This window comes from Oryzias melastigma, linkage group LG7, assembly GCF_002922805.2.
Source record: "Oryzias melastigma strain HK-1 linkage group LG7, ASM292280v2, whole genome shotgun sequence".
NCBI classification, from domain to species: Eukaryota; Metazoa; Chordata; class Actinopteri; order Beloniformes; family Adrianichthyidae; genus Oryzias; species Oryzias melastigma.
In genome coordinates, this window is record NC_050518.1 from 19,831,161 (window position 1) to 19,843,421 (window position 12,261).

The window sequence follows — 12,261 nt, forward strand, 5'->3', positions numbered from 1 at the left end:
AACATAGACGCATAAAATAAATGTTAGTACAACATTTTAGAGATGAAATGTTTTTATAGTGTTTTATTGTGTTGTACAGGAGCTGTATGCTGCAGGCCGAGTCTGAGAAGTTGAGACAAGCGTGGATTCAGGCGGTTCAAGCTAGCATTGCATCAGCATACAGGGAGAGTCCAGACTCCTGCTACATAGAGGTAAGTTCTTATTCCTGTATGAGGAAAACACTCATGGAGTTTATCACTATAGATGTACTTTCATTGACTATGAAACTGGATTTGCGCTAATAAATTTGCCTAATGGAAATTGACACATTTCGCAAAAACTGCAATGGAAAGACTTTTTTCAGATTAAATGAGTCACATGACCAGCTGTGACTGCGGCTCAGCGGGCGCCGCAAGAGGTCCCACAGCATCACAGCTTATCAAAAGTTGAGCGTGTCATGTTGAATTATTGGATCCACAACTCTTCTGTAAAATCACCAACCTCGATCTCCCAAAAATCTCTTCATCCGTAGCCGGTCCCATGTAGCTTTCCGCTCCATGACCTGAATAAACCGCCGACGTCTCCTTTGATATCATGAGTGCTGGTGCTGTAGCAGAAATATGAATGTATCTGCTGTAAATCAAAGTATTGTTCACATCTGTCATGTTTTTGAACGACTTATCACCTGAGTTGGTTCGTGTTTATCTGCATAATTATGACTTAATGGAAACTGTGTAATTGTGAAATTGTGTTTTTTTACATTTCTAGAATTTTGGTTAAGTTTTGCACACATTTGTAATGGAAACGCAGCTGTACTACGTTTTTCTAAGTTTTCTTTTAGTTTTCTTAATGTTATGCTAATAATATTCTATTTCTGCTGAAAAGTTTCTTATTTTTATCTAATTTGTTAATAGGTGACTGGGCCATTGAGACTACAGCACTTTGTAATATTTCATATAAAATTAAAAAAAAAAAATTTTCTTTAGTCAAAAAAAATTATTTCATTTAGCAATGAATATCTGAACTGATAATCTAATGTTACGGTCACAAATACAATTGTTGTCAATGGAGAGGCATCAGCAGAATCTTCAAAATTTCATCCCGCCAGTTTAAAAATCGTTGGTGTGGTCATGAATGTCAGGTGTTCGTCAGGCGTGCAGAACGGCCCGCTTTTTATATACATTTACACATGGTCCAATCAGAGATGCTGCTGAGCGGCGATTCCGGCTGCCACCGACCTGAGGCCGCCCAATTTCAGAATGAAATCATCTCCGCCTAGTACTCAACTGCCACCATGCAACCTCAAAATGCACCCGGGCAGCCAATGACCGATGTCAACTTTAACGGAAAAATTGTCCGGTAGCCTAAAATTTTACAACCGCTCAGCCACCTGCCAAATTACGTTTTGGTCACAGCGTGGTGGCGATTTAGGATGTGTAACCGGAGTCTAAAGCTAATTAGAAAAGTATTGATTGCAGCTTATTAGTGGTAAAAAATGAAAATCCCTTTTCATTCTTTAGAAGTCTATATTACACCTTTTTGATGATGTTTTCACATGAAGTAATTGGCAAGAAACAGCTTTAGTATAAAATAATGACTTTTATTTTGGGAAAATTATCTGCCCACGTAGTTTATTAATTTTTATTATGAAAAATGAAAAAATAAAGCTTAAAATGATTTTCATACAAATAATTATTAGCAATGAATTCATTTCTAAAGTCAAATGAAAGGTGACTGCAGATTTCCGGCTTTGCTTGATTAACACTCTCCACATTTCCCCCCTAATGGCTTTCTTTCCCTTACGTGACATCCTGCCAATATATTGAGTTCTGCTGTTTTTATTTAGCATCTGGACAGGACCGCCTCCCCGTCCACCAGCAGCATCGATTCGGCCAGCGAACCTCGGGAGCGCAGCATCAAAGGCGAGACCATCCTGCAGCGAATCCAGTGTGTGCCGGGAAACGAGCAGTGCTGCGACTGCGGGCAGGCCGACCCTCGCTGGGCCTCCATCAACTTTGGCATCCTGCTGTGTATCGAGTGTTCAGGAATCCACAGGTACAGAGACGCGTTTGTCTGAGGGGTCGTGTCAGCTATCACCACATTCGTTCAACCTTAAGTGATTGAACTTTTATTTAGATGTTTTTAGATTATATTTAGATCAGATTTGATTATTAGATTCATTCATTGGCTTAAATACTAAAAAAAGAAGATGTTGAATATTTTCTAAACTAACAGTAATTCTGAAAACTAGGGCTGAATATCGCCAATAATTTCCAAAATCAATTCAATTTAGTTTTTTTTAATTCTTTTTTTCCAGATTCTTTCAGTCCTCTCAATTCAATTCAATTTTGAGCTAACATGGTTTACACATTTAGACACATTTGTTTAAAATAATCTATATATATGTTTTCAATATATTCATTTTAATCTGATACAGTTCACTTACTGTAAAATTTATTTGTGAAATTATTATAAATTGTTAATACCATACAGAGTTACATAGATTCTCAAATGGAAAAGCTCCAACAATTGTTCTGCTTCTCCTGGAGGGCGTTTCAGTTTGGCCACTAGGTGGCGATCCCGCTATAACATTACATCTTATTCCAGAAGAAGAAGAGCAAAAAATATGAGCAAAAAATGTGTTTAAGGCCACAAATGGTTACTTTGCAGAGTGTTTCCTTAAAAAAGCTTGTAAAATTCATGCCTGTGGTTTAATAAAGATGTTCATTTAGTCAGCAATGTATGTTTAGGTGTACCGAGCGTTAGCATTAGCTGTCCTATGGGAAATTCCATTATACATTAGCATCAAGCTAGTGGACTTAAGCATTGTGAGTTGGATCGATCTCTACTTTTATAAATCTATTATTGATCTATTAAGCTTAAATCGATTAATTGATTTTATCAACTCAGTCCTACTGAAAACAAGCTGCTGTGTAAAGAAGGAAACCCTTAGCTACATCTAGTCTGAAAAAAAATTACTAAATAAAGTACAAGACGGGTGGGTGGAAAGACCTCATTTAACTAAAATGCTAAAATATTTAGCTTAATAGAAAATACTGTGGAGGCAAAAATGTGTTACTTTTTGGCTTAAGAGGAAGTTGAAATATAATCCAAGTGTTTTAATGTTTTATTGTTCTAATATTTCAATATGAGTTGTAAACTGACTGTTTTTTTCCTGGACTCCCCTGCAAAAGAGGTTTTTAATCTCAATTGGAATATTCTGGTCAAATAAAAGTTAATAATTATTATAAAAAAATAAAAAATAAATATGGAAGAACATTCTGGTGGAAGTATCATGATATGGGCCTGCTTTTCCCTCAATCAGGTTTGGATGGAAATAAAAAAAACAACAAAAAATGTAAATCATTTGAGCAAAAAAATAGATTTTTTTAAAGAAAATAGGACAAATCTGTTGTTCTTATTAAATAAAAATGTGAAGGAATTAAGCAGATTTTTCAGACGTTCAGAAGCTTCTATCTGCATGCAAGTTAGCTGTAATACTTACTCTAAATATTAAACATATAAAAGGTTTTGAGCATCTTATAAAACTTAAAAAACTAAAGTGACACTAAACTGACTGTGTAAAATTTAAATCTAAGACTCTAGAGTAAACTTTACAAGTGTAGGTAAACGTTGTACAGCGAGAAGGTCAACTTCGGTTGAAGCTACTCTCTCATTCTAATCAAATTTTCTCCTTTAGAAGCCGGACGTGAGGAGCTGCACGTGACGGTTTGCAGATTTAGGCTATGAGGAGCATATGTTTAATTAGATTTGAGAAAAGGATCTAATTGCCGTCTGCCGCGAGGCCACCAGCTCGCCAAGCAGCGGGACGCGCCTGCTGACCGTTACTCTGAGCCACTAAAGAAGGCGGTCACGTTCCGGCGCACACCCTGCCGGCAGATTAAAGCCGTCTGCTGCTGATTGGACGAAATTGGCTTTGAGTGTTTTCACTAAGACAAGAGGTGGCGGAGGAGTCTGCACTCGGTGATGGTGAAGAGGACGTACAGTGGGTTCATCGCTGTCACCAGAGGGCTGCACACTTGTTCCAAAGGACTTAAAAAAAGTCTACTTTTAGGTCAGAGAGCCTATCTGAGCTCATCTCAAAGTCTGTTCATCCGCGATTGAATATTCATGCTCCCTCTTTGGGCTCGTCCTCTCACAGCCCAGCCAGACAAAGCAGGTAGTTTCTAACATGAAACTGTTGCCTGGATACCAGACAGCCATTTGCATGACTTTGGGAGCCTGAAATTCCACTTTTGGGTATTCAAATCAGGTCACGGCTCTATATCACAGTGCATTATCCCATGTGTTCATCTTCCTCGTTTCAAAACAGGAATATAAGATGTTCTTTTACTTACTTTAATGCAGAGCAGTTTGCTGTTTTTTTTTTTTTTAACTCAGCATGTGTCTCTTGTTGCAGGAGTCTTGGAGTTCATTGTTCAAAGGTGCGTTCACTGACCCTGGACTCATGGGAACCAGAGCTGTTAAAGGTAAACTTTTTCTCACCCCAATTTCTTTTTCTTTTCTTTTTTTAAATCAGTGCAAAGATTGATGCTACTGTTTATTTAAGGTGGTAATAACTAGGGTTGTGTAGTGGCAAGAGTCTGGCGATGCGATACCTATTTTTATTATTTCCTTGTGTGATTTTAAAAATATTTTTGCAGCACTTTGAATCGCCTTGGGTATAAATTGTGTTTTAGAAATAAACTTGCTTGCTTGTTGGCTCATGATCAATTTTCAAACGGTTGGCACTTCTGTGTAACAGGACGCCATTCAAACGTCACCCCCAAATCTCAGTCTCTGATTGGTTAAACTTCACTTGAACGCAGCTCAACCGTTATTAATGCACATTAAAAACTAACAGCAAAGTTCTTGAGGAAACGACATAAAAAAAACACAAAAACAAATCTGTGACCAGCTTTTAAAATAAGTTTTGAGCATAAAAACACATTTCCGTTTTTTCATTTTCTAGTTGATGTGCGAGCTCGGAAACAACGTCATCAACCACATCTACGAAGGTTCATGTCAAGAGCAAGGCCTGAAGAAACCGCTACCCTCCAGCTCCAGGTGCTTTTATCTGTTCTGTTAAATCTGCCAGACGAGTGTTCAAAGACGCTTCTTCTTCTGAGAGGGTTCAAATCTGCTGTGAAACTGTCCAGGCAAGAGAAGGAGACCTGGATAAAGGCAAAGTACGTGGAGAAGAAATTCCTCAAGAAGCTGGGATCCACGGAGGTCCTCGTCAACGGAGAGAGGAAGACGGAGCGGCGCTGGAGCGTGAAGAAGTGTCGCCGGCACAACAGCGCCACCACTGTGTCCAAAACGCGGCAGAGGTACCGACAGGAGCGCGGCAGCACGTCTCCTTCCACGCTGTCTGCAGGTACGTCAGAGGATGGAGGGAAAACAGCATCAGGACGATTGTTTGAGTTTCTTTAAGCTGGTTTGTCTTCTCAGCAGCTGCTAAGTTCAGGCGGGAGTCTCTGTTTTGTCCCGATGAGTTGGATTCTCTCTTTTCCTACTTCGATACTGGATCTGGACCTCGAAGTAAGCTTCTGCTATGCAGTCTGAAAATACAGCTTGACTTTGTAAAAGAGGCTGCTATTCCTAACATGTCCATGTGGTGGCGCCTGCCGGTCCGACAGGTTTGAGCAGCGACAGCGGTTTGGGCGGCAGCACAGACGGCAGCACCGACATCCTGGTGTTCGGCTCTGTGGTGGACCGAGTCGCAGAGGAGGGTGAGTCCTCTGAACTCTGAGAGCTCGGCTTTTCCAGCCGCTGTTAGCGTGACCCTTTCTGCGATCTCGCAGAGGCTGAAGTGTCGGAGGACTCGAGCGGCGAGGCCGAACTGGAGGTGGAGCCGGAGACGTCCGACCCGGAGGACGTCAGGGAGCTCCATCCCGGAGAGCTGCTCTACAAAGCCTCGAAGGCTCGCAACCTGCCGCTCATGGCGGAAGCCCTCGCCCACGGGGCAGATATCAACGCCGCCAACCACGATGACGAAGGAAAGACGGCCCTCATACAGGCCGTGATCGGGGTGAGTCACTCCACAAAACGCAGCCATGAACCAGAACTGGGAACTTTAACTAACAAATACACTTTCATGAGGATTTCAGATGTACACAAATATTGTATTTTGTTTTATATTGTGTTTCTTCACTATATCGAGGTTCAGCTTTCACTGTTTTTTCAGTGCAATTAGCTTGCTTTTTCATTTTTTTTTATTTTTCCAGTAAACTGTATTTTGCCTTCTGTTCTTTTTCTGATTAAGAGACATTAGAACTATGTTGATAAAATCGATCTGAATCGATCTAAGCTTAATAGATCAATAATCGACTTTAGCTTCAACACATGAAGCTAAAGTCCGCTAGCTTGATGCTAACGTATAATGGAATTTCCCATCAGACAGCTAGTGCTAACGCTTGGTCGACCTAAACATACATTACTGACTAAATAAACATCTTTATAACTCACAGACATGACTTTTCCAAACTCTTCTAAGAAAATAGTTTTAAAAGTAAACATTTGTGGCCTAAAACATAATTTTTTGCTCATACTTTCTTCATTCTCTGGAATAAGGTGTAATGTTAGCGTGATCGCCACCTAGTGGTCAAACTAAAACGCCCTCCAGGAGAAGCAGAACAATTGTTAGAATTTCTCAGTTTGAGAATCCATTATGGTATTAACAATCTTATTATTATTTCACTGATAAATGTGACTGTATGTGAACAGTCAGATTAATATACATATATTAAAAATATTTATAGATTATGTAATATGTGTCTATTTTATGTATTATTACCAGATTGCATGAAATAAACCATTTTCTTCGTTCATTCATTAGTAATGTATTTCTAAACAAATGTGTCTAAATATGTAAACCATGTAAACTAAAAAAAGGCATTGACTCAATTTGAATTTAGTGGATCGAAAGAATCGAAAATAAAAAAATAAAATGAATTAATAAAAATGAATCGTATTGATTCAGGCTCTGGTGAATCGAATTGATTGTGGAACTTATTGGCTATACTCAGCCCTAGAATACATTCAGTTTTACACATCTACCGTACATAAATCTTCAGTCGGTGCATAGAAAGAGCACACACACACTTTTAAATGGACTTTTGATTGAAAGTGGTCGCTTGAACACAGCAGCATCTGCATAATCTGTATCTTCATTTTAGGGTTCTTTGGTCGCCTGCGAGTTGCTGCTCCAGAACGCCGCTGACGTCAACCAAAGAGACGCGAGGGGGCGGGGCCCGTTGCATCACGCCACGTATCTGGGACACACAGGGTGAGTCAGGAGCTCCTCTGCTTCTAAAGTGTTTGAGAAGGTTTTAGTCTTTTATTAAAAACACAAGAAAACTTCAATAAATGAAAATGGAGGAAAATCTGTTGTTCTTCTTGTTAGATTTCACTAAATGTTCTTGTGAAATGAATCCCTGAGCTGCAGTTACTATTCAAACACTTTCAAATTATCTGTTTATTTTTGTTTGTTAAAGAAAGAAAGTAACCTCACCTTTTCATTCCAGACAAGTGTGTTTATTCCTCAAGAGGGGAGCCACTCAGAACGACGGCGACGAAGAAGGCCAGGACCCCCTGAGCATAGCCGTGCAGCAAGCCAACGCCGACATCGTCACGCTGTACGTTTACCAGCATTCGCCCAGAAGGTCTCAGTTCTGCCTCCATGCTTCACTTGGCTCCTCCTCTTGGTTTCTCCCTCCCGTCTAGGTTGCGTCTGGCCAGGATGAACGATGAGATGCGGGAGTCGGAGGGACCCTTCGGACAACCAGGTCATTATCCAATCAGCAGCCCCACTGAGCAGCAGTACAGGAAGTGCATTCAGGAGTTCATCTGTATACACATAGCCGACTGCTGATTTACAAAGTGCAAAGGGGGGTTGTGAGCAATGATACGTCTGCAATAATGGGTTATAAGCTTTTCTGATCTCAAACTTTTGCGTTTCCAGCACAGACTGCCATTTTTTATTTTAAGCCAAACCTGCCAGCAGTCCACTTCCTTCTCAGGACACAACAACACTTCAATGAGTTGAAATCCACATTTAAATAATCAAAGAAGTATTTATTGTTTTAGCCAAGTTTGAACAAAATAAGGGGAGAGTGCTGCAGTTTAAATGTAAATTTGATCACATCAGAAGCAGTGAAGCAGTAGCAGGAATTTGGAGATTCCAGGACAGAGGTTGGAAGACTTGTTGTAGTCAATGAATCTTTAACCTTTTGAATCAGAGGGAGAATTTGTGGTTCTGCGTTGATTCAAACCTTCTCTGCACTCATAATGTGTTTACAATGATGTCACAAATCCAACATGTTGTCATGTTGGAGATACATGCTAGTTCACGTGAGATTAGCTGTGTACAATTGCCCAAAAAAATTCAAGAAGCCAACGACAATCATAGAGATTGACTTGAACTAAAAGAAATGTTTTTATTAGGGCTGGGGATCAATTAAAAATAATCAACTAATTAATTGCAAACTGGAGAAATTAATCGCTCTAAAGTTGTTGTTTTTTTTTTTAAGTCTCAGTATTTGCAGACAACTGCGAATAATCACAATATGAAATCACACACGAAACTCTACATTTAGAACATTATTTTTAATTACTGCTGTCAAATCGATTACAAAAAAAAAATCGGATTAATCGCACTTTTGTGTTGGGATTAATCACGATTAATCACAATGTTTTACCAGGTAAAATTTATTAGTACAATATGGCACCAAATAGTCCGCTTTTTGTGAAAAAGTGATCTAAACCACAAAAATAGCACTCAAAACCGATTGAATATTTAGTGACCATCGTGTGACACCAGACGAAATGTTTTAACGTACGCCGTGGAAGCCTGAACCGCCGAGTTAAAGCGGAGGACTGTTTCTTTGATTAATTTTTGTTAATACATCTTGCTTAAACACAAAATCTTTAACATTCTGTAACTTTCGATCAACGTTGATCGTGTTAACAGTTGAAGGTTATAGTATATTAGTCAGTTTTCCTGCACGTTTATTTGCTTTTTTAAAAGTAGGTGAGGCTCAGGGCTCTGCTTCTTAGTTCATGGAAGCACCAAAGATGCATTTTATTCCCTTTTTGCTTATTTGGACTCAGGTTAAGGCGTTCGCTACATCAGAGTTAGCTCTCCAGTTGTTGCTCTTTAGGTTCAACGCAGAACCACAAATTTAGTGTTGAGACTAAAGCTACAGATCTTTACTTTGACCATCATCCGAAGCTCCAAAAGCCAAAAGAAAAAACAGTTACTTCAGTATTTTGCACATTCCTAGATCTTCCTGAATGAGGATTCTCCACTTTAAATTGTGCCAAAGGATCATGGGTATTGCAGTATTTAACTACTCTGTTTTAAAATAGCAGACACAGTAAGTATGACCAAAACCAAATCTCTTTTTTTTTCCATCTGTGGCTCTCCTGACTTTAATTAACTGGAATGACTCCGCAAAACACGCACAAATCCTGTAGGATGGAGCCTAAAAAAAACACAAAAAAATAACACGAAGAAGTTCATTTTATGTTTTCAATTTTGCCAACTTTAATGTGATCAAGACACAATTTAGCACAAAGTAGTTCCATAAACGACTGCAAAAAACAAAATATCTGGTTTGTTTGTTTGTTTGTCTTTTTATAAATAAGAAGATGAGTATTAAAATAGATTTATTTGCATGTTTACATACACGCAAGAAGTAAATGAACATCTTTTATTTTCAAAATTATATATATAATACGCAAAAAATGAAGATATAATCACTTTACTTTAGCATTTAGTAAACATTCCCTTTGCAGTTTTTAATCCACAAACTCCTTTTTTTGAGAATCGAGCTAATTTTCATTTTCCACAATTCTTTTCAAACATCAAAACTTTTTTAAAAAAACAGAAAAGAAAATTGAATATTTTCTGCTATTTTCCATTCCAGCTGAAATTCCGTCATGGTTATTCTTTACAAATGTACATTATAGTGGCATCTGGAACAAAAAAAAGTCAAATCTATTCAGTTAAAAAACATATTTAGACGGTTAGATCAAAACTTTAGTTGTTTATTTACTTCTTGCATGGCTCCGCCCCCTCCCATGTGTGTGCATACATACATTTAACACCATGAAAAACAGAATGAGCCTGTGATGCTACCAGGCTGCATGCAGTTGGCAAAATGAAACAAACAAATAAAAAAAGGTCTGCTTTTATTCAGATGGATAAGCTTTTCATGTAAATATATTGTGAGGGGAAACTGTGAAAGCAGCAATAACTGTGACCGAGACAATCCTTCCTCCGAGAGCAGAAAAGCAGAAATGATGCACTTTGTTTTCATGTTACCTACCTACCTTTCTGACGCTCCAGGTCGACCGTGCAATGACTGACTCAGTCCAAACCGTCAGTGTTTTGTTTCCGTCTGGTGTTGAACAGCATTATTTTTGTATGATGCTTTTATTTTGGTAGTTTTGCTCCTTCAGCCGTCTCACCGATCACCTGCTGGTGGAGCTTCTCAGCACTAGAAGATGAACTTTTTTTGATAAATCAATTGTACATATATATTGTTGTCATGTTTGTGCGTTCTCTGAAGTTTCACACTTCTCTCAGATCAGTGCTGTTAGCTTGTAGCGCACGAGGAGACGGCGACCTTTCAAAGGGGTTTCACTTTACTCCATTTACTGACGTTTGACGTCCAGCGTTGGTGAACTGTGTCTCTAAAGAGGTTTTTCCTGCTCTCCTCCAGCGCCTGAGTCCTGACTGGAAACTAGGAATGTAGGGAAAGAATTATTCAGTGATATATCGCGATATTTCATTTGGCGATACTTGATTCAATTTAAAACATGAGACAATTTTTAATTAATTATTTATGAGCAAAAGTAGTTGCATTGTTTAGCATGTGGCTCTTTTATCCCTCCTTGGTGGCTCTCTGGGTGAAGAAAAATAAAATAGTAATTTTCAAAAATGTGGAGATTTGCTATTATTTTAGCCAGATGCTAACATTTTTGGCTAATTTGTTATCTACTGGGGTTTTTAGGCTAATTTCGAGTTTAGCTTCTATTTGAGCAACAGACAAACATTTTTTACTAATTTAGTTTACTGGTGAATTTTATGCTAATTTGGGGTTTAGCTAATAATTTAGCAACACGCAGATGTTTTTGGCTAATTTGTTATCTACTAAAGTTTTTTGGGATGATTTAGAATTTAGCTTCTATTTTAGAACGAGGCTAACTTTTTTGACTAATTTAGTTATCTGAGGAATTTTAGGCCATTAAGGAGTTCAGCTAGTTATTGAGCAATGAGTTAGCTTTTTTTTTTTTTTTGGATAATTTGACCTCTATTTGAATTTTTTATGCTAATTTGGAGTTAAGCTAATATTTTAGCAATATGCTAACATTTTTGGCTAATTTGTTATCTACTTGAGTTTTTAGGCTAATTTAGTGTTAAGCTTTTGTTTTAGCAACATGCTAACATTTACTGAGGAATTTTATGCTAATTTGGAGTTTAGCTAATAATTAGGCAATGAGCTAGCTTTTTTGCTAATTTGGCCTCTACTAAAGGTAAAAGGTAAAAACGTTTAAAAAATATCATTTTGAGAAATGCTTGTTTCTTTTTATATTTTTGCTTTTGTTCATGCCAAAAAATAACCATAATTCATATTTATTTAAAAAAAAAAAGATGAATTCAAATCCAAATTTCCTAAATGCTAAAGTAAGACTATACGGCTCCTTCCAGGTTTTACTGGTAAAGGTTGCCGACGTTTGTTCTAAGTCATACTCTTTAAAAAAATTATGAAGAAATTGTTCTGGTACAGTCCTGGGATGTATCACGATATGTATTGTGAGACGCGTATCGCGATACATATCAGGTTCTTGCCCAAAACAAACCCCTATTGAAAACAGGACAGCCGGAAAAAACCCCAACAAACCCCCAAATTCATCCTTTCAAGTTTCATTTTTATCCTTAATAAATATAATATATTTATTAATATTAATATATTTTGTTCCCATCTGAAATCAAAGTTGGTGACAGGAAAGTGTGAGAAAGATTTCTTTCTTATCATTTGAATTTAATAAAAATCTTATTTTGAAAAAATAAAACAAACATGTAGATAAATGTAAGTGCAATTTTTGATTTCAAGTTGGATTTTTGTACTTTTTAGCGACTAAAAAAATGCAACACAACATTACAAACTCAATTACATTAAATTGAGCTTTTATTTTAATCACTTTTACATCTTTAGGATGTCGTGTTGGTGGATGTGAGCTTTTAGGACAATTAAAAAAGTTATGTTTGACGAT

The 12,261-nt window shown here is 37.8% G+C and overlaps 1 protein-coding gene across 4 annotated transcripts in view; it reads left to right on the forward strand.

Moving 5' to 3' along the window:
* Positions 1–12,261, forward strand: part of acap3a (ArfGAP with coiled-coil, ankyrin repeat and PH domains 3a) — a 70,238-nt gene that overhangs the window by 54,310 nt on the left and 3,667 nt on the right. Inside the window, exons 14-24 of one of the 4 annotated variants that reach the window (XM_024293584.2) lie at positions 80–191; positions 1,826–2,034; positions 4,400–4,469; positions 4,952–5,046; positions 5,139–5,356; positions 5,431–5,520; positions 5,610–5,711; positions 5,784–6,010; positions 7,158–7,267; positions 7,506–7,616; positions 7,705–7,766. In XM_024293584.2, the coding sequence (XP_024149352.1) occupies positions 80–191; positions 1,826–2,034; positions 4,400–4,469; positions 4,952–5,046; positions 5,139–5,356; positions 5,431–5,520; positions 5,610–5,711; positions 5,784–6,010; positions 7,158–7,267; positions 7,506–7,616; positions 7,705–7,766 (1,406 nt within the window). The remainder of the gene's footprint in view (positions 1–79; positions 192–1,825; positions 2,035–4,399; positions 4,470–4,951; positions 5,047–5,138; positions 5,357–5,430; positions 5,521–5,609; positions 5,712–5,783; positions 6,011–7,157; positions 7,268–7,505; positions 7,617–7,704; positions 7,767–12,261) is intronic. The other 3 variants (XM_024293585.2, XM_024293586.2, XM_024293587.2) reach the window with 3 other exon arrangements.